The sequence below is a fragment of the Python bivittatus genome, unplaced genomic scaffold, assembly GCF_059951505.1.
Source record: "Python bivittatus isolate LINGU-HERP-01145 unplaced genomic scaffold, Pbiv_v1 ctg000610_np1212, whole genome shotgun sequence".
Lineage (NCBI taxonomy): Eukaryota > Metazoa > Chordata > Lepidosauria > Squamata > Pythonidae > Python > Python bivittatus.
In genome coordinates this window covers 42,131,588-42,155,940 of record NW_028277088.1, presented here as the reverse complement: position 1 = coordinate 42,155,940, position 24,353 = coordinate 42,131,588, and the positions used below count along the sequence as shown (strand labels likewise).

The 24,353-nt window shown below is 37.4% G+C and overlaps 3 protein-coding genes across 10 annotated transcripts in view; 2 read left to right on the top strand and 1 right to left on the bottom strand.

Moving 5' to 3' along the window:
- LOC148214607 (uncharacterized) overlaps positions 1-10,245 on the top strand; it is a 20,797-nt gene extending 10,552 nt beyond the window's left edge. For both annotated transcript variants that reach the window (XR_015797946.1, XM_088150883.1), the window contains one exon: positions 9,475-10,245. Coding sequence is in view for 1 of the 2 variants with exons in the window: in XM_088150883.1 (XP_088007009.1) it covers positions 9,475-9,592 (118 nt within the window). In the remaining variant the exon portion in view is untranslated. The remainder of the gene's footprint in view (positions 1-9,474) is intronic.
- Positions 1-12,444, bottom strand: part of METTL6 (methyltransferase 6, tRNA N3-cytidine) — a 21,761-nt gene extending 9,317 nt beyond the window's left edge. Inside the window, exons 1-7 of one of the 6 annotated variants that reach the window (XR_003086055.2) lie at positions 12,267-12,444; positions 10,258-10,634; positions 8,529-8,663; positions 7,132-7,302; positions 5,972-6,113; positions 4,914-5,053; positions 4,373-4,509 (exon numbers count right to left, since the gene is read on the bottom strand). Coding sequence is in view for 4 of the 6 variants with exons in the window: in XM_025174602.2 (XP_025030370.1) it covers positions 4,367-4,509; positions 5,972-6,113; positions 7,132-7,302; positions 8,529-8,663; positions 10,258-10,554 (888 nt within the window). In the remaining 2 variants the exon portion in view is untranslated. Of the gene's footprint in view, positions 1-2; positions 5,054-5,971; positions 6,114-7,131; positions 7,303-8,528; positions 8,664-10,257; positions 10,635-12,266 lie in introns of those variants that run through there. The other 5 variants (XR_015797945.1, XM_025174602.2, XM_025174601.2 and 2 more) reach the window with 5 other exon arrangements.
- EAF1 (ELL associated factor 1) lies at positions 12,393-24,353 on the top strand. 2 transcript variants are annotated; one of them, XM_025174604.2, is made up of 6 exons: positions 12,393-12,631; positions 15,926-16,020; positions 17,335-17,471; positions 18,450-18,619; positions 19,107-19,325; positions 21,492-22,415. In XM_025174604.2, the coding sequence occupies exons 1-6, from the start codon at positions 12,529-12,531 to the stop codon at positions 21,536-21,538; spliced, it is 771 nt and encodes a 256-aa protein (XP_025030372.1). In that variant the 5' UTR covers positions 12,393-12,528; the 3' UTR covers positions 21,539-22,415. The 2 variants fall into 2 exon arrangements, with proteins under 2 accessions (XP_025030372.1, XP_025030373.1); XM_025174605.2 differs by lacking the exon at positions 21,492-22,415 and adding an exon at positions 23,922-24,353 and having other exon boundaries at positions 12,444-12,631.

The window sequence follows — 24,353 nt, the reverse complement described above, 5'->3', positions numbered from 1 at the left end:
ATGAGACATAAATGGGACTGAGCCTCAGAACACAAATTTCTTACTTAGCAGAGAGAGCATTTCATTTACCATCAAGTAACCCTTACAACAGTGATGGTGAACCCCCCGAAACAAAAGAGAAACAATTATTTACATATTCATTTATTTAAAAAAACTACAGTCCAGACATGTAGTGCTATATATTATATAAATAAACATCAAATAATTACAAAAATGAAATACGAGTAAAACAAACTCAGTTTCTTAACTCAAACAGGGAGAATACTTGTCATTGGGTGTTAGTGAATGCTGGTGTGTCACCCAAAATGTCGTGGCGTATCACTTTGACATGATGTCATAGGTTCACCATCACTGCTCTAGAGTTTGAGATAAGCTTAAGTACAAGTATGTATTTTTAAATATGAACCACTTGTGATACAGGGCCCCACAAAAAGGTGGTCTTTAGTAGTGATAAATACCCCATGGGGGAAATGGAATGCCTGCATTGCTAGTTAGTTTTAAAAAAACTGTAATTTGTTCCTAGATTAATACTTATCTTATTTTTATTATAGTGTATGTGCACTGAGTCACAGTGCAGGGCATTGTTCTAAGCATATATGGCTGTCATCTTTCATGTCTTTGTTGTTAATACTTGTTTACTGGTTTGGCTGTTGTGACCTATTTTTTATTGGATGGAATTTTGTAATTACTGTGTTTTGGGGGTTTATATCATGCCTTGGCAAAGACACATAATAAATTAGTAGTAGTAGAAATCATGTTCCTTTAGAGGAAAGAGGACACTTCCTTGATATCAAGGATAAGGAAATGGTGGGAAGTTCCAATTCCCAAAGAGGTGCTACTAAAACTTTGGGTCAGGGATAACAGAGAAGGGAGCACAGTGCAGGCATCCATTTCTAATGGTGGGACAGAAAGAAAAAAACCAATACCCACCCACCCCACTTTATTCTGGCTCTTCTAAATGATGGAACACAACCATTATGGTCTAATTAAGAGATACCTTAACAGCAAAAATGGGAGTTGCCATGTAATTATCCATTTTTTTTCCACGTCTGTTGCCATGTAATTTTAGGCAGCCACCCTGAAATTATATCACAATTCAGAAGGAGAAGGTTATGAGCCAGTTACGGTCATGCTGGACAGAAGGATCAACGATGAATTTCTTTTTAAAACTTTAGTTACAAAATAATAAGACATGTGGATGAAATTAAACTGAAGACATTATCACTGAAACAAGAACTGATCCATAATAACAAAAATGAAGAAAGATTTGTGATGTTACAATGTAAGTTGCACAAAGATTCCTTGCATGGACTGGTGGCATCACAGGAGCCCAGTTAAAGTGAAACTATCTCTGAATATTCTTTTGAAAAGGGTTACCAAGTAATCACCCCGACAACATACTGTGTAAGTACATTCCACCTTATCTGCCCACCTTCTTTGGTGATATAAAGCTACAGTATAAATGAAGTTGAATATAACTCTGCTGATCAAAAAGAAAAACATTAACTACATCAGCTGTGTTTTCCACAAACTGTACTTGATACCTAATATAGTCAACAGAGCGCCCCAAATTCTGCCCTGTTTACCAGTCAACTTTCAAACAATTCAAGAATAGATTGAAGATATTCATGTATTTAATTTAGTGCCGGGGTCAGAACATCATGCTAAGGCATTGTTTGGTTTTAAACATGATTTCTTAACTAAGTTTCAATGGCAGTGTTCACACCGTAAGCCATGGCTTCCTTAATCAGAGTTTAATGGCTGGTTAGGATGACAACTCATTAAGCCATAAACCACAGTTTTCAAACAACACTGGCTGGATTTGTGCAGCTTTCTTCATTGAAATTCTTCTCCCAGCCAATGAGTAAAGGAAGAGAGGCAGGTAAATACCCTATTCTTCTAACCTCTTGTGACTTGTAAGTTTCAGAAAGTGAAAATTAGGAATACCATTTGAGAAGAGTAAAAGATTAACTTTTCAGTTCCATCACTGTGGCCCTGACTGAATCTCAGCTTTCCTACTAGCTGGTTTTAAGCCTTGAGTGGGGGACATTTTTCCTGTGGAACATTGTGTTTTTGTAGGATTATGTGATGGGGAACACATAGCCTAGGGTGAACAGAGCCACCTTTTTCCCTTGCTCTCTTTCTGCCAGCCCTGTTTTTTGTGTCTACTTCTCTCTCCCTCCCTCTCACTTCCTGCCTAGTGGGCTGCAGCACAAGGGACAGATTGTTTTGATCCAAGTCATAAATGATTGCTTGGAGAATGATTTTGCAATTTGGTCAAGGGCCACATGGCCCAGGTTTCCCATCTATTTGGGCCAAGAAAACATCAGGAGATCCCTATCGCAGATCTCTCATGTCATGTCTCATTCAACATTTTTGTTTTTTAATGGCACAAAGGGTAAGCCAATTGCAGTTTAGTCAATTAATCATAGTTAAGCAAATATTATTTAGTGAAGTAAGAGAGCCTAGCCTTTGTGCCATTAAAAAAGTGTAACCCAATGTAGGATGTAATTTTGGCTCATTGCACTGGGTGCAAGAAGGTATAACATCAATATCAATGCAATATTTGCAGAGCATAGCCTGCCTACTTCCTGTTACCTACTGCCAGAAAACTGAAGAGACTGAAGCCTGCTCTCATTAAAACAGGAGTAACCATCTTTTTGCTCATTCTCCTTTAACAAATTTTCTCCCATGTTGAAAGAACACACTGAAACAAACACTAGTCAACCACATTTTGTCTAGTTTAATGTGTTGTGTGAACCAAACCAATATTAATGACTATACCTCTTCACTTGCACAATGTATTAAGCTAACATGTACTTGAGTTTGTGGCCTAGTGTATTGCATTATTTCAGCCAGTATGATCCACGCTTTAGCATATTCTTTGAACCCTGACAACTGACAGTGGTTCACTTAAAACTGGGTTAATAAGTTGTGTGAACATAGCTAGGTCTCCAAATGATCTTGTTTAGTATGTCAAGTAAATATAGTCCAATAATGCTAAATAGGGGAATTTCTAACTTCATCCCAACCCTATCAATCAAAACATGTCTTCCTTCCTTGTCTGTATTACAATGCCTTCTACATTCTAGGAAGCGATTGGTTGTTTTTCCAGTTTACAATATACAGGTAGTCCTCGGGTTATGATGGCAATTGAGACCAGAATTGCCATCACTAAGTGATGCAGCTGTAAAGCGCAATGTCATGTGACTGCATTACTTAGCAATGGCAATTCCAGCAGTCCTGGTTGCCATTGTTAAATGAGGACCTCACATAACCATGACTTCTGACTTCCTGCCTGCTTCCCCATTGACTTTGCCTGTGGGAAGCCAGCAGGCAATGTCAGAAATTGCAATCATGTGACCACAGCTTGTTGCAACATTGTAATCGTGAGCCAGGTGCCAAGAGCCCAGATTGCGGTCACATGACCGTGGGGACACCATGACAGCCAGAACTCTGAAGACTTATTGTAAGTCCCCCTCGTTCAATGCCATTGCAGGTTTGAATGGTTGCTGAATGAGTGGTTGTAACCTGAGGACTACTTGTACATCTTTTGGACAATATTTTGTCCAGCAGCACAGTATTTTAAAGTGTATCAGCAAAGTATATGCATGTGTATGGCTATCTTTCAGGGATGTCATCATTCTGGATTCCAATGTGCCTATTTCACATTAGCTGGGTTCATACATTATGGTAAGGTATAGTTTATTTATCCATGAATTAAGTGAACCACAATTAGCTGGGATTGCACAACATATCAAACCACAATTTAAGATTTATAACCCACAAAGGGTGGCTTCATAATCAATAAACTAAACTACAAGCTTAGTGACATGGTTGGTTTATACAACTATGGGTACACTTATCCAGGGTTAACACAACCATAGTTTACTCAGGCTAATTTTTGGGGTTTACAGGTCAAATGGAACCACAAACTAACCTCACTGGCTAGGTATGCACATCATGTTAGGCTATGATGTAGTTAGCTAGCTAGTGGCTCACTGCACTGCTTATATATAAGGCTAGCCACACTTCTGGATTTTGCCTGACAATGAGCATTCTAAAGTCTTGCCAAGAAAGAACATCTATACAATTAAAGGTTTTGTGATCCTGGCTGATAAACTTGAAAGCTTTGCTTCCTTTTATAGCTTATTGTGTGAAATCAGCATATGGCAATTTAATCCATAAATTATGCAATTATACCTAAAATAGAAGCAGAATCTTCTGCTCTCTTCAGGGCTGTATCAAAAGGGGAGTACCAGGCAAGGGCTAGGCTTATTTTCATGGATGTAAAATTTGGTTTAAACATAGTAACATTAGAAAGTAACCTTGAACTTCAACTGTCCAGCAGCTTATCAGCAAAAACTCATTTTTGAGGCTTTCGAAATTTGCTTTGGAGAAAAACTCTTGGCACACATAAGTTTTCTTTCTTGTTCAGAGTTTCTCGAAACACATATTCATTGACCATTTCCTCATATCCCACAGACAGGAAAAGTTCTGCCAAAAACTCTATAGAAAAGGAGGGGGAAAAAACATACTTATGAAGCTTATGTTAAAGTGCAAAGATGAAATGACACAAATCCTAAACAGGCAGGTTATTCTTCTCAAAACCTGTAAAAGTTTTTGATTGTTTAAAAAAGAGATAGGCACCTCTAGATAATGCAGAAAACGATGCAATATCCAAAGTCATTTTTTCCTTCCATTTGCCCAGGAAAGCTGCTAAGCATGTGACTGATAGATAATTATTTGCTCTTTTTATGACCACATTTAAGATACATCTTTTGAAATAACCCATTCTAAGTATCATTACATTGTCAATATATTTTTTTTAATGAAGTACTTTTCAAGACAACTTGGAGATCATTTGGGGTAGCAGGGCTCAGCTTAGAAGGTATCTCAAAAGAAGCCCTTACCTGAAATGTGGGCAACTGTCAAATTCCTTTGGGGCTAGTTGTAAAATAGAAACATCTCCAGTGGATTATATAAGGCTGCATTCACATTCTTTGCCCTCTGTCACCATCTGACGGTCAGAGCCAGTAATATTTTCATTTTCCTGAAAAGAAGTGGGAGCAGGCTGATACTCTCATGTCCTGCTTGGGGCTTCCATATGTCCTTGTCTGGCCACAGTGAGCAATAAGATGCTGGACTGAAGTTCTTAGTATGATTTAGTCAAACTCTCATTGCTTTCAAGAACACAAGAAGGTATTACCTTAAGAAAGCATAATCCTTACATGCTACAGTGCATGACATTGAGTATAAAAAGAATGTTGAAGGACATACCTTACAGTTTCATTAGGTTAATACTTTATAGTGGCTAATATTAGATTTGGAGTTAAACACAAACTTACATTATTAGCAAAAGGATAACATACAATATCAAAATGAATGTTAATAGTTGTTAGGTAACATTCAGATTTTGAAATTGCTGATTGCAGCTTTTTGATGTTTAAGCATATCTAGCCTCCTAAATTTTTGAACAAATGATTTTCTTTATCAGTATGTTTGTACTGTAGGAAACCTTTCAGTCAAAACATCTAGACATTATTTATAGATAAGTAAAGAACTACAAACATCGTACATTTGTTCTGACAAACACAGATGCTGACACCAAAACAAGCAGCCACTCAGTAACTCAACTCCCCCCACACACCCCAATCCCCCCCTTCCCCCCCCCTCAGATCTCTATAAATACCCACAAAAGGGTCACATCACCCTGGGCACAGAGAGAACTGCTCCTGTGTGTGCTCCTGCACTCTGAAGATGCCGGTCACAGGTGCTGGCGAAACGTTAGGAAACAAAACTTCAAGAACACGGCCACACAGCCCGGAAGACCCACACCAGCCATCTTATGCCGGCCGTGAAAGCCTTCGACAATACATTGTTTTTGTAAACTTTTCCTGTTTTTCAATGTTTGTTGGGTTGCCTCCCTTATTGGTCTCTATATTATGTAATATCTTATACAAGAACTCACCATCAGAAAAAAAGTATGACCTGGTTCCATCTTGTCGTACGTAGAAATTTTCTCCAAGTTTGCAAGCAGATTTAAACCTCAGCATTGCATGGTCATGAAGACCATAATCTCTGAATAGGACATATTTGCCTGGTTTTAATACCTGACGAGAAAAATATGAAACATATTAAGCTGGAATTAATACGCAAAAATAGATAACAATAAAAGTGAAACATTTTGTGCCACTTTGGCTCACTCCAGTTAAACAGATTTAATATAATTTCATTTTATTTCTAGGATCACAAATGTCTTTAACAATATTGACTTTTATTTAAAATATAATTCCATATTAATTATAAATGTACTAGAAAAATACATTTCACAGTTTTCATAAAACACATTTAACAGTTTGAATCAGTTCCCATTATTTGCTTGAACCTGAGAACAGAAATCTTATTTTGCATTTAAGACATTCAAGTCATGTTCCTAGAAATTAATCCACTTCCTAGATGCTACAAGATGGATAAACTATTTCACAAAGTGTTGTCCCTGAAACAAAGTACAGGTAGTCCTCAATTAACAACTGCCCTGTTTAGCAACAGTTTGAAGTTATGACAGCACTGAAAAAGTAACTTTATGACTGGTCCTCGACCGTTGCAGCGTCCCATGGTCGTGTGATCGCCATTTGTGAGCTTCACAGCCGGCTTCTGACAAGCGAAGTCAATGTAGAAGTTGGCAGTAAAATCACAAGTCGTGGTCACGTGATGTCTTAACAATCACGTCACTTAGTGGCAGAGTTGCCAGTCCCCATTATGATCGTTAAGCAAGGACTACCTGTATGAATTACCTTTGTATCAAATTTTATCTTTTTTAAAGGAGGAGACAATCATGATACAACATTCCTTTTAGTTTAGACCATTTATAGCTTTCTTTAGGCCCCACAGATAAATATGCAAACAGCATGTGATCTGGGCAGACCCAGCAACTTCCCTACTTCCCTTTATGATTTTCTTCAACCTGCTATCACTTTGGAAGTTGCTACAAGTCCAAATCATACAAGGGCTGCTGACATATAAAACGCATTATGTGAACTAGCTCACATTACATGCTGTATCACAACTTTTTAAAGCAGAAATACATTCTCAGAGGAAAAACATGTAATTGTAGCCATGCTGGCTTACCTTATAAATATTGCGCAAAACTAAATGCATCTTCTCAGGATGAACGGCAGAAAGTACAAATATTAACATCACCACATCCACTGACTCTAGTGGTACGTTTTCCAGAAGATCATCTTTGGTCAGGTCACACTGGAACACTTTGCATCTTTTGGCATCATATAGAGGATTTTGCTGTGAAAGTAACATGTTTTCTTTAAACAAGAAACACTTGCAAGCATATAGCACAAGCTTATTTAAGTGTCCATTTTGAAACCTGAAGCTAGCACAGAAAATCATGAAACACAGAATAGTTAGACAACAATCCTTTTCATTATTTAGATTGTTACTAATACAGCTTATTATACTGTACCATAAAACTCACCAATGAACTGTTTTTCAAACTTGGCAACTTTAAGATGTGTGGACTTCAACTCCCAGAATTTCCTGGCTGGGGAATTCTGGGAGGTAAAGTCCACACATCTTAAAAGTTGCAGGGATTATTTTGGAACATGAATGCCCCAGCCATGCTGTTATAGCCATAGTCACCATTTGGAGGCTCCAATATACAATAATATAATAGTAATGGATACTTACTAACCACCTATGAGAATCTATCTTTCATGAACATACATATATTTTATTCATTTGGTAAGGATATGAAGTTAACAGCAAAAACAAAACTGCTATAATTTGCTCTTGGTGTAAAAAAGGCCATTCAGTGGAATGTTTCTGATTTAATGTTTCAGGTATTCCGCTGAATGAGGTTCACTTATATACATGCAGAAAAAACATTTCAATTTAGCAAAAGCAAAGATATTTTCCTCTCTGTTCACCTCAGTATAAAACAGGAAAAGAAGATCTAGTTATTATTAATATTGTATATAAAAATTATGTAGAGTTATATTTCTTCCAACATTTGGGTGTGTTTTTAAAATTGTATTATATGATTGTTTTTACTATAGCAACCCAGAGTCATTTAGTATTGGTGGCCTCAAAAATTTCTAAAGTAAATAAATAATTTAGAAGTTCTGTTCCATAAGCTTCTGAGTAATATTTAACCACTAAGCACAAAACTCAAATTCCAGGCTAACATAATTTAAGGAACTGCTGTAGCAAATTAAGCAAATGGGTAAATAAACAGGTAGTTCAAGTGGAAAAGTATTAGCCCCTAAATGACCTAAATACAGACTCTGACCTATCTAAGTCTAGACATTACAATAGGACTTCAGTCAGTTATGATTATCTAACTCTCATTAATTTCAGCAGATCTAGTAAGATTAAGTTGGATCTAAACCAACATAATATCAAGACTGCTTTGCTTTTTCTTCATTCTTCTTAAAGAAGCTTGCCTTATTTTCCAATATTTCAAATTTATGTACTCATTTATTACAATAAAAAATGACAAATATTTCACCAACCTTTATATATTCTACTGCTCGGGGAGAAAAGTCACAAGCATAAGCAAAAATATTCAAATCTTCTTCTAGAAGAGGAAATAAGCAGTTCCCAACACCACAACCTGCTTCAAGAATTGTCAGTTTTTGATCTGCAAACTGAAGAGGGGAGAAAATAATAATTACAATTGTTTCATCCTTTCAAAGAAAACAAACTAATCTTTGGGCTAATAACAGTGGCTTTTAGAATCAAATTTATTACAGTGAAACCTCCATTTATTGGACCTCATATAACCCAGCATGCAATCACCACAAAGATGTACTCCCAAATTAATGATTGACAATAAAATCAGGTTTTGTTATACTCCCATTTTAGGGTTGGTTTTATTAAAAAGCAAGAAAACCTTGATTTAACAACTAAAAATAACACCCACTGTGATTTAAGCCACACAGTATATATACAGATGTTGCATCTTACAACATACAACAGATGGAACCATCTAGGTAAATTAGAAGTATAAGATCTGCCAAAGACAGTTTTTTGAAATTTAAGATATAAAACAGAATTCAAGATACTTTTCTATTTTATATGAAACTGAGTTACAGTTGAATTATGGAAGTTTATCAACAAGCTGGACAAAATTGCCTGGAATCCATCTAATCCTTTTGCTGTGTCACTGTGAATACAGACCCACATTTACCACTCAACTGATGTTTACTGTCCTGAAAGTGACAAAATGCTCAGAATACAGTCCAGAAACCCCACTTATAAACTGAATGGATATTGGTTTTACATAGTACAACACCCCTTATCTTTTGGGGACTGGGACCAGATTCATCACTGGGAAAATGAATCAACCTCAATCAAATTGGTGGGGGGGGAGGGGAGAGATGAAATTGAAACTTTTCTGAGTTGTGCAACCATAATTCACTCATAATTTATTTATAATGATATCCATTTTTGTTGCAGATATGAAGAACATGTAGCCCTCCAGATGTTACTGGGCCACATCTCCCAACTATCCTACTTTGTGTGGCAAGCAGTGAGGATGCTAGGAGTTGCAATTTGTCAACAGCTGGAGAGCTGATAGATTCCCAACCCTGCTTTAGAAATTCAGGTTAGAATACACGTAGTAGTTCCCATCCAAGCATTATAGACTTTTTGATCTGATAGTAACAGAATTGTCAACATTCCAGATTAATGCTCTATGATGATCCCAGCTACAGATTTCCAATTATTGAAATACTTTTCCTAAAATACAGTATAGTAGCTGTCTTGATAGGAAAAGAATTATTCCCCACCATTGTAAGAATAAAACTATTTTTACAATCTTATATTGGAGACAATACAAAGATGTAATATGTGGTGACTACTACTGTTTGACATAAATCAAACATCTTTAAACTGAGTTGTATCATTTTCTTTTATAATTGTTGTTTTTCCAAAGGTATGAAGTAAAGCTTGAAACATGTACATTCCACAGGAAGTAAAAGCTCCTTTGTGGAAGCAAGGCCCTCTGCATACCAAGTAATTGACATTAATATATCTTAACAAATTGCCACATCAAGTCTTATCATGGAAACTGCAAAAGAAGTATACGTATTGCATCAGCCTAGCCTGAAGTTTATGGCATTCATATACAAGTATTACACAACAGAAGACAAAATGGAGATCAAGTAGAGGCTTCCAATTCAGAGATTTTTCTATAGTAGTCCTTTATTGCCCTCTGGTGCCAAAGAATATGAAACTCACTTTACAGCAGGCTTTTAATTCTTCAAACTCTCTAGTTGTCCAGTGTCTATCCTTGAAAAAATTGGTGCTGTTCCTTTTGTAGAATAGATCCCAGTTCTTTTGTGCTTCTTTCTCAAGTTTCTGCTGCTTGAAATCAGATACTAAGACCTGATTTTCAGACAGTTGTTTTGCTTCTTCAGCTCTTAGAATTCTTGTCTTCTGCCCTGTTTTTTGGAAAGACCCATCTTCACAAGCAATTATTACTTCATCCGTATGAGCAATAGATGAGTTACTTTGGAGAGCTTTGGATTCATTCATCTTAATTAGGGGACACAGCAAATTCAGAGCTGCATTATTCCTTAATTAAATAATTGCCCCTCTCACATATCACGCAAGACCTAGATGTAAAAATACAATAAAGAAAAGGTTAGCATTTTGCAGTTTTCTCTGGGTGTGCTACCAAATGATACAAGTATCTTTGTAATATATCATTTCTCTTACTTTCACCTTTTGAAAGCATACTTTAATAAATCTACAGACCAAAGAGCACGTTCTGCATGCCCTGACAGGTCACAAAGAAAAATAATGTTGCCAGCTACCTCACCACTGAATTCTGACCAAGATGGACTAGAAAACATTAACTGAATTCCTATGACACCCTAAGCCAAAATGTAATCAAGTTTCAATTTAGCTTGATGTGTAAACCCAGCCACAGTGCTTAATTCATTCCACAATTCATCTGTAGGCTGGGTTTATACCATGCACTAACCCATTATTCAATAACTGATTGCCCCAAAACCATAATTACATTCATTCATTCATTCATTCATTCATTCATTCATTCATTCATTCATTCACTCTTCCCTCAATAAACCATGTGATACATACAGGAAGCCAATGAGCAGGTTCAAATAGCACAGAAAGCCATACAGCCTACACTGAATTTGTACAACATGTATAATTGAACCATAAGCTAACAATATGGGCTAGGTTGATATAATATGCTACAAACATTAGCTGGGTTGTGGTTCAGTCTGTCATCCAAATACATTTTAGTGTAGTGTTCAAACCCATTACAGAGCCAAGACCCTCCATCTTAATCTTTATATACCATCAAAGCCCACAGTTTGATCACAGTTACTGGAAATTCTAGTAGTGGTTTCAACTCATCTAGAAGGGGCCAAGCTGCAGAAGAATGATCTAGACCAGTGTTTCTTACACTTTTTTCTCTCAGGACCCCATCCGACTTTTTAAATTATAAGAGAAACCCCAAGAAGCCTTTGTTTGTATGAGTTACATTTGATATTTACCATACTAAAAATTAAAATTGACGCATTTGCTGCTGCTACCACTTCTCACAACTGTTTGATGGGATTTTATTGTATTATTTTTCAACATAGGCTGGCAAATAATTTTGATTTTGTGGACACCTGAGAGGCTCTTGGGGGACCCTCCCAGGGTCCTAGGACCGCACTTTAGGAAACGCTGATCTAGACAATCCTGAGCTAGATGAACTATTAATCTGATTGCATTTGATTGGCTTATTCTGCACTCAGTAGTAAGGAGAGGCAGTCCTTCAAAGGGAGGCCTCTTGGTTAGTCCTGGAAAGGGAGATCACCCGTCTAGACTACCAATATCCTGAAAAAGGCAATAGCCAACCACTTCTACCCTGCTGCCCCCCCCAAAAAAAAATCAGGGATCAATCTGAAGTCACCAAGAGTCGAGTTCTCCTGGCAGGAGCCTTCACCTTTCTTTAGCTTAAAATCAATGAACTAGATGAACTATTAATCCGACGGCATCTCAATATAAACAAGACAACTTTTTATACTCCTGCTTTCCACAGAAAGTGGAGATCGATTTTCGTTCAGCTCCGAGGAAGAGCGCGTGTCCAGCAGAAAGATCCAATTATTCCTCTATGAAATCTCAGAGCGCCGAGAGCTGTTATCGGTTCAAGAGCGTTTACGGATCAGATCAGATACGGCAGTCCCATGCGATGGTAGGTTTTCCTCTCCCCGTTGCCACCTGCCTACCTGTTTTGGGCCTGTAAGACCTTCCTGGTCCCGCTGTCCGCGCCGCCCTCTTTCACCTCAGAGGCTTCCCGGGTCTCGCTGCACCCCAGCCACGCGGACGCCCTGCGGTATCTCCAGCCCGCGTAGCCCCCTTCGACCGACTCCCCGGGCGCGGAGCGTTTTCCCAGTTGCACGCCGCTCCGAGCCCGGAAGAGAAGGCGGGCGAGCCGGGGCGGGGCCGCTGCGGGTGTTCTTGTTGTTCTCGGCGGGTGCCGCAGAAGCCATGAACGGCGCGGCGAACCCGCTGCTGGACAAGGAGGAGCATCCGCTGCAGCTGGGCGAAAGCTTCGAGCGGCACCCCAAAGCCTCCTTCCACACCATTCGCTGTGAGTGCCCGGCAGAGGCGGCGCTTGTGGGCCAGGCCGGCGACCCCGAAGCACCGGCTCGGTTAAGCTGGCCTGGTCTCGTGTCAAAAGAGGGCCCTAACCGCGCTAGCCTTATGCCTGCCTAGCCGAAAATAGGCTCCACTGAGTTCAGTGTGACTTACTCCCAGGTAAGTGGGCAGAGCATCCTTCCCCAGCCTGGTCCACTCCTAAAGTTTGGATTAGAATCTCCATCATCCCCAGCCAAGCGGTAGCCGCAGAGCTGGGGTCCAATCCCATTGGAGAGCACTATGTTGGGGAAGGTCAGTGTATAGGCAAACGTACACTTCTGTGGGAGTAAGCCCAATTGAACTTCCTTTCCAATATATGGATGGTTTTGCACTATCATCTAGGCTAGAGAATGGTTTATTGGCTAATCTCCCCAAAAAGTCTTAATTGGGTTGGACAGTTTATGGTTCCCTGCATTGTAGGAACTGAACCAATTGTATTCTTGTCTTATGGGAATGAGGCCACTGCATTAAACCATAATGTGGTTGATTTGGGCATAGCATATTTATTTACAAAAAAAAAAAAATTATCACCCATGCAAAACATTCTGGGCAAATATATGATGTGAATACAGCAGTTGTTTATATTTACCCAGGTTTAATGTGTTGTATGGATTTAGTTGACAGTGTTATGTAAATCCAGGCAGTTAGGTTAATTCAATTAATTATTGTTATGGATTAGCATTTTAGGCAAATCTAGTCCTAGTTTTTTCTTACTGGCCCATTCTGTAAAGAGCTTCACTTCTGGACATTTAGCTGGTGAAGTTTTTACTCACAAAGAAATAAGTGATGAGGAAAACTTAATTTGCTCGGTTTCCAGGCATAACAGGAATTACGTTTTATGCAATTTTCAATTTCATTTTCCAATTCCTCACCAGTCAGTTTGAAGCTTATGGATGAGAAAGCTGCTGAGTTAAAAAGAGAAGGTGAAAACTAGCAGGGAATACCGTGAGGCAATCAATTATCCCTCCAGATGACCAATAGAAGAGATCCAAAAAGTGGGACTCCTACTATGCCCCACTGCTTGAATTGCCAAAACTTCTACAGCCACAAGAATCCTTTCAACTGCCATTCCATGCAGAAAGGAAAGAAAATATTGCTAATCTTCTCTCACCACCATTTGTGGTTTAATTACATGTTGGGTACACATAGCCATTTGCACTAAAGAAATGTTCTTATCGGGCAAAGCCATCCTGCTGTTAAGGCTCAATTTCTTCTGTTTCTGTTAAAACCCCCTGCTAGCTATTAGCAAGCTAGTATAGAGTCATTTTTTACAATATCTCTAACCATGGTTGTAAACTGCAATGTAGAGTTCCAGGCAGTGATGAGTAGGGGTCTCACTCAAGGCTAGAGGCCGAGTGAGCTAAAAATTCTGTGCAGGCTGCTTATAGAGACTAGGCAATTGTTTTATGGAGATTTTGAAACTGACTAGGAAGAAAGTATTAGCAAACCATTTCCATAATCCTGCTTAAAGAGTCTGTATGGTAGTAATCTTAATTCCAGAGGGTCATTACTTTGCTTGTGTTCCTTCTCTAGCATACATTGAGCAAGGGTTTGCTCGCACCTGGAAAAAATGTGGTGAAGTAAAAGTAAAGCTAATTTTAAAAAGCTGCCCACAAGCTCCAGTACTGCAAAAAAAAAACAAAAAAAAACCCTCTAACTCAGCCCTACAAATGAGCTGACCTCATAACAGCCATAGTCCAGGAGTGACACAAAAGATGTGTATTTGGAGAGGTCCTCAGACAAGGACAGTGAAACCTCAATTTCTGAGGCAATTTACATTATTTGTGTAATAATCACATAAATGTAATATGGCCCAGATGACATATTTTGCATAATAACAGACAAATGACAAATATGGGCATTCATATTTAACAAATGCCCCCCTCTCTAATTATTCCATTAAAACCAATTTTTATTGTATAATGTCATGATTAAGGTGCTAGGTATTAGTTCAAGTCTCCAATCACGGAGCTTGATGAATGATTCTGAGCCAGTCATTCTTTTGTACCCTAGCTCATCCCACAAGGTTGTTGTGGAAATAAAGTAAGAGTAAAGTAAGCATGCTGTCTTATGCTCCCAGAAAAAAGGCAAGATAGAAATGCAATTAGGAATTATAAATACTTTTAATAGCACAGGAGTACAGCTAATTAAAAAAAACCAGTTGGCTCTTCTATTCCTAAGGGTGGGGGTGCTCACAGAAATAGCTAGTCTTCTTCTGTGAAGTCCAAGATGCAGAAATCAGCAGATAACACTGTTTATGTTGTACAGTTGAATGTACAGTAATTGCTACTAATCATATTGTTACAGGGACCAGTTTAAGAAGCTGGCAATCTCTCGTGTTTTATTCTATGGCAGATTCCACTTGGGCAGATTACTTTTCTGTGTTCTTGATGTAAAAGCTAATGGCCTTCATCTGCTTGTTCGATATTGTTTGATTAATGTCCATTTGGAGAATCAGAAAAGAATTGTGCCTTTGGTAGCTGCTGTCAATGCAAACTCTGTGCATCCAGAGTTGCCAGTCTTTTTTTTTTACCCTGGGCTACTAATAGTAGACTACCCAGTAATTAGCAAATGATGAGGCTTACTCTATGATGCTGACTGTATTGTATGAGGCTACTATTAAAGGAAGAGATGCAGGCCAGGCCTACATTAGTAACCACCTTTGGAGTTGTTGAGGAGACAAGGACCATAATAAAAACCTTTTGTTTCATAGCTAGAATCAGTCTTTAGCACATTCTTAACAACTTTCTGTGCTCCCAAAATAAGGCAGAGAGTGTCACCTGGAAATAGTTATTTCTAGAGAAAAGGTGGAACAGTTGACCACTTACTTGTAGGATTGCCACTTTAAAAAAAAAAAAAAAAACTGGCCTTATAGATGGAATTTCAAAAAAAAATGGTAGGCCAAGGAAATAAAATAATCAAGGCTTTTGATTTTTTTAAATTTCTTTAATAGCAGACAATAGCTTTTTAAAAAAATTGAAGTATGCTATATCATCTGCCAAAGAGTCCTTTGTGTTATTGACTAACAATGAAAGAAAGAGCTAATTGCAGAAGAAAATTATGATATGCTAATTCAGTTTAATTCTTATCTGCACATCAACTCTAATAAGCTCCCTTCTAAAATTATTTAAATGCCAATTAAAAGAATAAAATAGTATTACAGTTGGGAGATAGGCTCTAAATGGATACTAATCAAACATTCTTTAAAATCTGATGTATGTTTAATATCAGTTATTCTCTTCTCTAGATGATTTTAAACCAGCATCTATAGATACGTCTTGTGAGGGGGAGCTTCAAGTTGGTAAAGGAGATGAAGTCACAATTACATTACCACATATTCCTGTAAGTTTAACATGTCTCATATTGCAGATTTCTCTTCTATTTCAAGCTTCTTATGAGCTTTGCTCTGAACTTTTCATAGGAGAAGATGATATACTTCATAAAAACAATTTGTAAGAGTTAAGGGTTGTTTAAGAGGAGATCGCCATTTTTTGACAACAGTGTATTGAGTACGCTGTGCATATTTTCAGAATGATTCAAAAGAAATGTTTTGGTCTGAGTGCAAACACAGCTTTTTATTATTCATTAAAATATGCACCTCTGATTTCCAGGCAAGCTTGAAGAAAGATGCTGCTGCTTTAATGAATCAAACCATGAACATAATGCATCTTTACACTGGACTTGTAAAGCAGCACTGTCTTTTTTCAGGCTTGTGTGGAACCTGTATAAAGATGTGCCTGTTTTGATGAGTGTGTGTTTATAAGGTCTGTAGCACTTTGAAGAATTATTTTTTAGAGCAGGCACAGCTGCGATAACCAGCCTGGTGCAAGTTTGTCTGTCTGTCTCTCTCTGGCAACTCTTTCCATATAGATATTTGATTTAAAACACTGGTTGGCTACTTTCATTGCCTGATATTATTTTTGCTCTATATAAACTCCAAATGTGCATCGAAACTCAGTTCAAGGAATCATAAAGTAATGCTTCCAAATTTTCTAGAACTGCATTATGTTTTGTAAAACATATTTAAACATAGTGATATTGAATATAAATAACATTGACAATACGTTTCTTCTAGATATTTAGACATAACTAAACTTTCTGTTTGACTTCTTTATGAACTATGAGGTATTCTGAACTATAAAATAAGATATTCTGTTGCATCACCTATCTCCACAGAGAAGAATATTTAATATGACGTGTTTATATTCACAAAATTAGCCATGCTAGTCTGTTGTAGCAAAAACAACAGATGTTTCTCAACTGGTTTATGAGCATTGTCATTTCTGATATCAGATGTTTCTCCCTTCTTTTACATGAATATTAGCATATTTGTCCTATTTAGAATGTAGCAGGCATGGTATGAAAACAATATTTCATTGGTAAATGAGTAAGTGAATAAATCTTTTTTTTTAAAATATCAGGTTCTATACCTATAATAATTTTGCCAGAGTAAATATGGTGATTTCTTCCTTGGATCTATAAATATAGCAATAACTGTCATAGGGTTGAAAATGTTAAGAAGAGACCTATTAAAGCATAATTTGATAGGCTGGATTTGAGACATTGAATATGATATTTATTATATCTGATTTTCTTGGCCTGAGCATAAATATTTGTTTAAATTTAAATATATTCTTTACTTTCCTTGAACATCAGGGTTCTACACCTCCAATGACTGTATTCAAAGGAAACAAAAGGCCTTACCAAAAAGACTGTGTGCTTATTATCAACCATGATACTGGGGAATATGTGCTTGAAAAGCTAAGCAGCAGCATTCAAGTCAAAAAGACAAGGTAAAACAGGCACAAACATGGGAAGCCAATATGGACCAGCACATAATATAATTCCTTCTGGAGTAAACTATTTCTTCCATCACATGCTTTTTTATCTTGCCTATATAAAATAATGATAATAAACATTAAATATTAGAATGATAGGAAGAAGGCTAGTCTAGTAGTCTCGAACCTCTACTCTTAAGTGATATGGCTATTCTACGTCTATCCAAGATGCTTTCTCTCCATATTAGAACTTGAATCATCACTGATTTTTATCAATTATTGGTAAGATTACCAGAGGAATGATCTAGATAATGTTTTCAACTTTTAAAAATTAAATCCTTGGGAAAGCTAAGCTGGTGCTTAATTTTCATTCTCCAATTGAGAGAATTAGGAATTTAGCATTTCAATAAATGGTATATTAGTGTTATTTATTTACACAATTCTGATTTCAGATTTGATATGAAGATCAGGAAAAATGAGAAAATAGAAATTAGATATTGTACCAATCCTAATTCCTTCAACTACGCAAGAAGGATTAGAATTGGAAGAGCTCTTCTCCATGGCCAGAAAGGAGAAGCAATATGAGGGGTAGACATTTGCATGAGGACACAATTACACCTATAGAAATCTCCACAGACATAAATTCACCACCACTAGTATTTTAATTGTAATTGGCAGAGTAGCCATCAGAATTGATATTTTTGGAGCAGGCAGGAGTGGAGCAGAGACAATCTATTTGGATACACTAGAATATAAAGGTTCTTTGAAAAAGAGATCCCAGGACTAGATTGGAGTTGGCATTGATAATTTCCCTGCACTGAAAGCAATGGGAGGTTGGTTTTTTTCCCCTTAAAATAATGAAATAACTTGGCTCAAAATACAGTAAGGCTATGATAAGCTATGGAATTAGCAGATTACAGATTGTACATGTTTGTGCAATATTTTGTACAATATTGTACATGTTTGTATATGTTTGTAAATATTTTCTTTCAGAGCTGAAGGCAGCAGTAAAATCCAGGCCCGGATAGAACAGCAATCTGCTCGAGCTGCACAATCTTCTTCCACCCAGTTCAGAGCTCCAACAAAGCCTGCAGCTGGACCTAAAACTTCCCCACTGAAAGACAATCCTTCACCAGAGCCTCAATTGGATGATATTAAGAGAGGTAGAAAACTTATAGCCTATCTACTGTCTGAGATGGGAGGAAAATCTATCACTTCCCCCTTTGCACTTCCTTCAATATACTTTTCCAGTGGCAGGATCACAGCTTATAACCATCACCAGCCAGCCACCTCACAATTATATTAGTTTTTCACTATAAAAGTGAGAACTTTTATAAAGATAAAGAACTTTTAAAAGCAAATCTAATTTAATTAAGGCTATTACATCTTTTAAAACCATGGGCTGTCTGGGGTATGCTAAATAATTGAGAACCAATGGGGCATTATAGTTAAGTTAAATATATATTTTACACAAGGAGCTCACTAAGTGACTTTGAACTAGTTACATTTTCCCAGCAAAACCAACCACATAGAGAACCAGAATTGGAGGGACAAGTGCTATGTAGATAACTGAGTTTCTTGAGAAAAAGCAGGCTATACTTTTTAATGAATAAATAAAATAAATAATTGACTCTCCTGTTTTTACTCTAGAACTAAGAGCTGAGGTTGAAATTATTGAGCAGATGAGTAGCAGTAGTGGCAGTAGTTCATCTGATTCTGAAAGTTCCTCTGGGAGTGATGATGAAACCTCCAGCAGTGATGATGGTGAAGCTGCACATCCTTCCCCTTCTCAGCAGTGTAACAACAGGAATACTGTTGCCAATGGTACTGGCAGGGCACAAGGCAACAATCAGCTCATGAATACTCTCAGTAAGTTTATTCTCTTCACTAAGCACCTGTCATACAACATAAGTGCAAGCTGCGAATTATAAAAACTATAGACCAAGGTATCATGAGGACATAATGTTAAAGAAGGCTGCTCTAAGTACAGACTGTCCTCATTATTCCTGGGGGATAAAACTGGCATAACAAGGTTTTTCATCTATGGGAATTGGGTTAAGTGTCAGAGCCTGTGGTTGACCTCCTCCTCCCATAGGTGTTGGCTGTGTAGTTATTTGTATTCACTCCTCTTTCATGCCCAATTGAGATGCATCTCACTGGGTCAGCACAGTCACAAGGCTCCATGTGGTTCCCTTGGGACAACTGGCCGCCTTTGGAGTGACTTACTATGGGAACAATCTGTAAGCAGTACTAGCATTCAGAAGCCCCACAAGATGCTGATGCCACCTGCAGGTTGCTTGTGTCAATTTCTGTCACAGTGCTGAATGTTAGTGCTGCCCACACACCACTTGTGGAAATCAGAGTAAGTCACAGATTATATGTGGACAGGATGAGCATCCAATAGCACATTTAAGAGGCTGTTCCACAAAGATCCTGAAAAAGCTGCAGGCAGTGGAGAAGTCAGCATAAGCCACATGGTGCAAGAAGGGCAACTCCCATCATCAGCCAGGGAAGTCATTTGAAAGGAGATAAGTGCCAAGCCGCCACAAGGAAGCTAGTTGGAACCTCACAATCAGGCTGCAACTGTGTAGGGAGGAAGAACAAGTATAGGCATTTTGCATAGATGACATAATCCTTACAAAAATATATTTTACACATGCACAAAAGCCTGTCTGATATTTTGCCATGTGTAAAGTAGCATGCAAAAACTTTTTGCATATATGAAAATGTTTACAAGTATACCAAGGCTTAGTTCCTATCATCAATTGTGGATGTGAGACTGCAGATAACAAGGGACACTTGTACACATTACTCACCAACACACTTGTTTTCTGTGGAGTCCTTGGTGTCTCTGAGCTTGGTTGTTTGCTTGCAGATGTTTCATTACCCAACTAGGTAACATCATCAGTGTGAGTGAGCGTGGGGTTTGCTCCCTGTTTATATACAGTAGCTTGTCCTGCCAGTGTTGGTGAGGTTTTCTCCTTGGTAGTTCCTTGATTAGGGTATTCTCTTTTGCTTGACTGTTTGTCTGCTGCTAATCCCTGCCTATCTAGGTGTAGGCTGCTAGAGAGGATGTGTTCTGGTCTTTTTGTTTCCTTCTCAGCTTTTTTTATTGTCTCTTTTGAATGGTGTGCAGATGTGGTTTATCTCTATGTGTCTATTGATGGCTGATTGTCTGAATGCCAAGCTTCCAAGAATTCCCTAGTATTTGTGGATTTAGCTTGGTCTGGGACGCTCACAGTTTCCCAGTTGAAACTGTGGTTGAGTCTGTCCATGTGTTGTGAGATTAAGGAGTTTTCATTGTGTCTTCTGACTGCTAATTGGTGTTCATGGATGCTCTCTGCTAGTCTTCTGCCTGTCTGTTCTACATAGCTGTTACATCTGCAAGGAAACAACCAATTTCAGAGAGCACCAAGGACTCTACAGTTCAACCCTAAGCTACGTATATTCTGTTCTGTTGGAAACACTTATTTTCCTTTTCCCAGGACATGCTTCATTTTTTTCACTTTGTACACTTATCAGTGTATCTTTACTTCATGGTTCTTTCTATAGATAGTGCTGATTTGCATTATTCACCATGGCCTCACAACTTAGGGCACTTGTTGTTGGTCTAGTATAAGACTGATCCAGGTTTAGTGTAAAGAAACTGAGGCCAGCAGTGCATGCAATTGCTTCAGTTCATGTTTGTTGAAAGTCCCATTACCAGATCAAGTCTGCAATGGAGCAAATAAAACTAAACCCTAGTTGAACATGAAATATTAAAGAAAGAAAGCTATGAGCTCCTGATTTGCACAGGTGATCATTGCAACATTTGGACTTCTAATGAATTATGCCAAAGAACACTGGGTAACAGAGGAATAATAGAACTGCAGTCTAAAATATAGATACCAGAAACTAATCCACTTGGAGTTTAACGTTCTTACAGAATTGCTGCCTATTTTTGTTCTCAGTGTCTTTGATATCTAACATTTCACAATTCATCAGTGTAGAACGTAATTGGGAATTAAGAAAATTTTCTCTTTTTTTTAACAACAGGAAATGACTTGCAGTTGAGTGAATCTGGGAGTGACAGCGATGATTAAAATATGTTTTCTGCATTGGTTTCCTGTTGCAAATATATAAAGATGCAGATTTAATGAGGAGTAATGCAAAAGTGGAAGCTGACTTACTGGAACCTAGCTATATAAATAAAATTGTTAACATTATGTGACCTGAATGGGGACAACAAATATTCCTGGAGCAAAGCTATCCTTTGTTTTCTCTCTGTATAAATTATGTCTGTTGTAGTACATTCTTTTAATTTTTTCAGTAAGTGTGAATAATGTTAATCTAAAACAGAGATCTGTCTTCTAACATCTGATACATCATAACCTGTAAAAGATTATAATCTTGATGTACTTTAATATGATTCTTGCTTTTAAAAAAGTTCTAGTCCCTTGAAAATTTAAAGCAAAAGTTATCTGTAAGGTAGATGTCGACTGGTTTTAAAAAGAAACAGAATTTGACATTCAGTGAGGTATCAGAATAAGAATGATTGCACCTAGATTTCTTAAGCTTAAAGCGGAGTTACAGATTGACACATGTCTGGATATTTGAGGTGAATAAAAATTGCCTTGTGGCAAGGACAAGGCATCTAGAAGAAAACTATCCCACTCCCACACACACCCTTTTTTTCCAGGCTCTCCTGAAAATATTTTATACTATAAAACACTTGTCAGAGGTATCTATGAGCAGGCTGGCTAACAGAATTTCTCAAAGACTAGTTGTGAACTTAGTTGTAAGGATTCACTAGGGCTTTTTTATTTTTTCAGGAAGTTCATATTTTTTGAGTGTGCAAATAAAAGACATACAAATTCCATCTTATTTATGCAGATATTCCAAATCTCATATTTATATCTGCTATCTATATGTATTGAAGAAGCCAGTATTATTTAGTGCTTCATGTTCCCAAGCATGAGGTACACAATTAAATTAACATCACAATACATGTGTGAGGTACAGTATATAACATTTCTGTGGATAGAAATGATACTTGTAAGTTTATCTTGTTTTCTAATATTTAGTGCATATAGCAGTGGAGTGATAAGGTCTGAATCTTCTGATAAAGAGGTAACAAAAATATTGTTTCATGTTGCATCTTGGAACAAATGCTAGCCATGACATATCAGATTTTTATTTCAAAACTGATCAGTTTCACCTGTCAAGCTGTTTTGGTTAGAAGCAGAAATAACTCTTCACATATTGCTTCCTTATAAGCCATTTTATACATCGTACATGATGTGTACTAAATACTACCTAACCCATTTATTTGCACTAAAAAGCAGAAAATTAATGCAGAAAAGTTCTTTCACCAATAAAATATTGTTATCTCTTGAGAGTGAATTTCTGTGAGGTACAAAATCCCAAATTATTTTCCTAGTTTAATTTGGTTTAAGTTGCTATATCTATAGTTATGCACCTATATTTTAGAATTATTAATGTATAAAATGTTTTTTGAGTAGTCTATGTATGAGAGTCAGCTGGTAGCTTGCAATCAACTCTGGTAAGAAATGTTGGACTGTCCAGCAATCTCTTACAATTTTGGCTGCATATTATCAAGATTGGCTTTGAGATAATGAGTAATGGAATATCTGTAAAATATGTGGCTTTATTTTAAGTTTCTCTTGGTCTAATAAACAGACTAAGCAGACAAATATTATTACTATTGTTACTGGAATAAAGTGCCTTGAGTTGAGACCAGATCTAGTTTTTCTGTCAAAGATTCTGCCACTTTGCACCGCACAAGCAGCAGAGTGCTTCAGATGCCAGTGCAAAAGCATGAGTCTCAGTAGGCTGAAGAAATGATGTCATACTTAGTGACAAACGTGAGAAACAAAGAGTTAAGAGGCAAGCTGGCAGAGTAAACAGCTGTGTCCCTCTTGCTCCATGTAGCAGCAGTAGCAATTGTCAGAGTTTGAAACTGACTGGCATAAGTCAAAGATCTGAATGCCATAATAGCTCTCAATTGTAATATGAATTTTAAGAAGACTGCTTGTCTAGAGCTAACAAACAAATGGAGGGAAATGAGCATGATTATACTTTCTGGGAGGTGAGAAATAATCTTTTGCAGGGGGAGTAATACTCATTAGACGTATGATCAGGGCTGTGAGCCTTTCATGACTGCCCAAATTCAGAACATTGGGGAATGTTTGTTCATTTTTCCTTTGGCAAGTTGTATGCCATTAAAGCTACAAAAATTAGTTTTGATGAAATTTCAGAACAGGGTTTGTTTTTTTCTTAGTGTTGCAAGGTCAAGTCCTGGTACTCTATAACTTGGACTAAAGAGAAATGGTTCTGGTTAATAAATATATAAATATCAGTATGGCTGCAAGGCTGCAGTCTTCTGCGTACTTCCTCAAAAGTCAGCTTAATCTATTACGGCTTTTTTAAAATATACTTTATCATAGAATTTGGTTTATTTTATAGAGACACGCAAATAGTAACCTGAAGGAAAAGAAATACTCCTAACAGGTGAGGAAGGGCTGAAGTGCATCCAAAGTGTTCACAGACCATACCATTTGCACAGGAGCTGCTGTTGTGATTCCTAAAAGGAATTTTGTGATTCATGTGGCACAATATGTGATTTAACAGCAGGACTATTGAGACAGCTGAAGTGTTCAACTGTTCAAGTATTAAAGGAATAAAAATAGGAGTGAAATGGAATTTAAGATGTATAATACATTATTTTTGATGCAATTTTGCCTCAGATGTATTTGTATCATCAGTCTACACATGTATGTTTATATTTCTGTAAATTAGATTATATTATTTGTAACATTTTGTAGTTTTTCTTTTAAAAGTTTTATTTAAATAAAAAAATAAGCTTCAGCAGTACAAACAACTGTAACAGAGGTTTCT

Bases quoted from the DNA above. Each gene is read 5' to 3' on its own strand.
- EAF1 (XM_025174604.2), top strand. From the start codon at position 12,529: ATGAACGGCGCGGCGAACCCGCTGCTGGACAAGGAGGAGCATCCGCTG. The intron at 18,620-19,106 runs GTAGAAAACTTA...TTTTTACTCTAG, and splicing joins ATTGGATGATATTAAGAGAG to AACTAAGAGCTGAGGTTGAA. The intron at 19,326-21,491 runs GTAAGTTTATTC...TTTTAACAACAG, and splicing joins TCAGCTCATGAATACTCTCA to GAAATGACTTGCAGTTGAGT.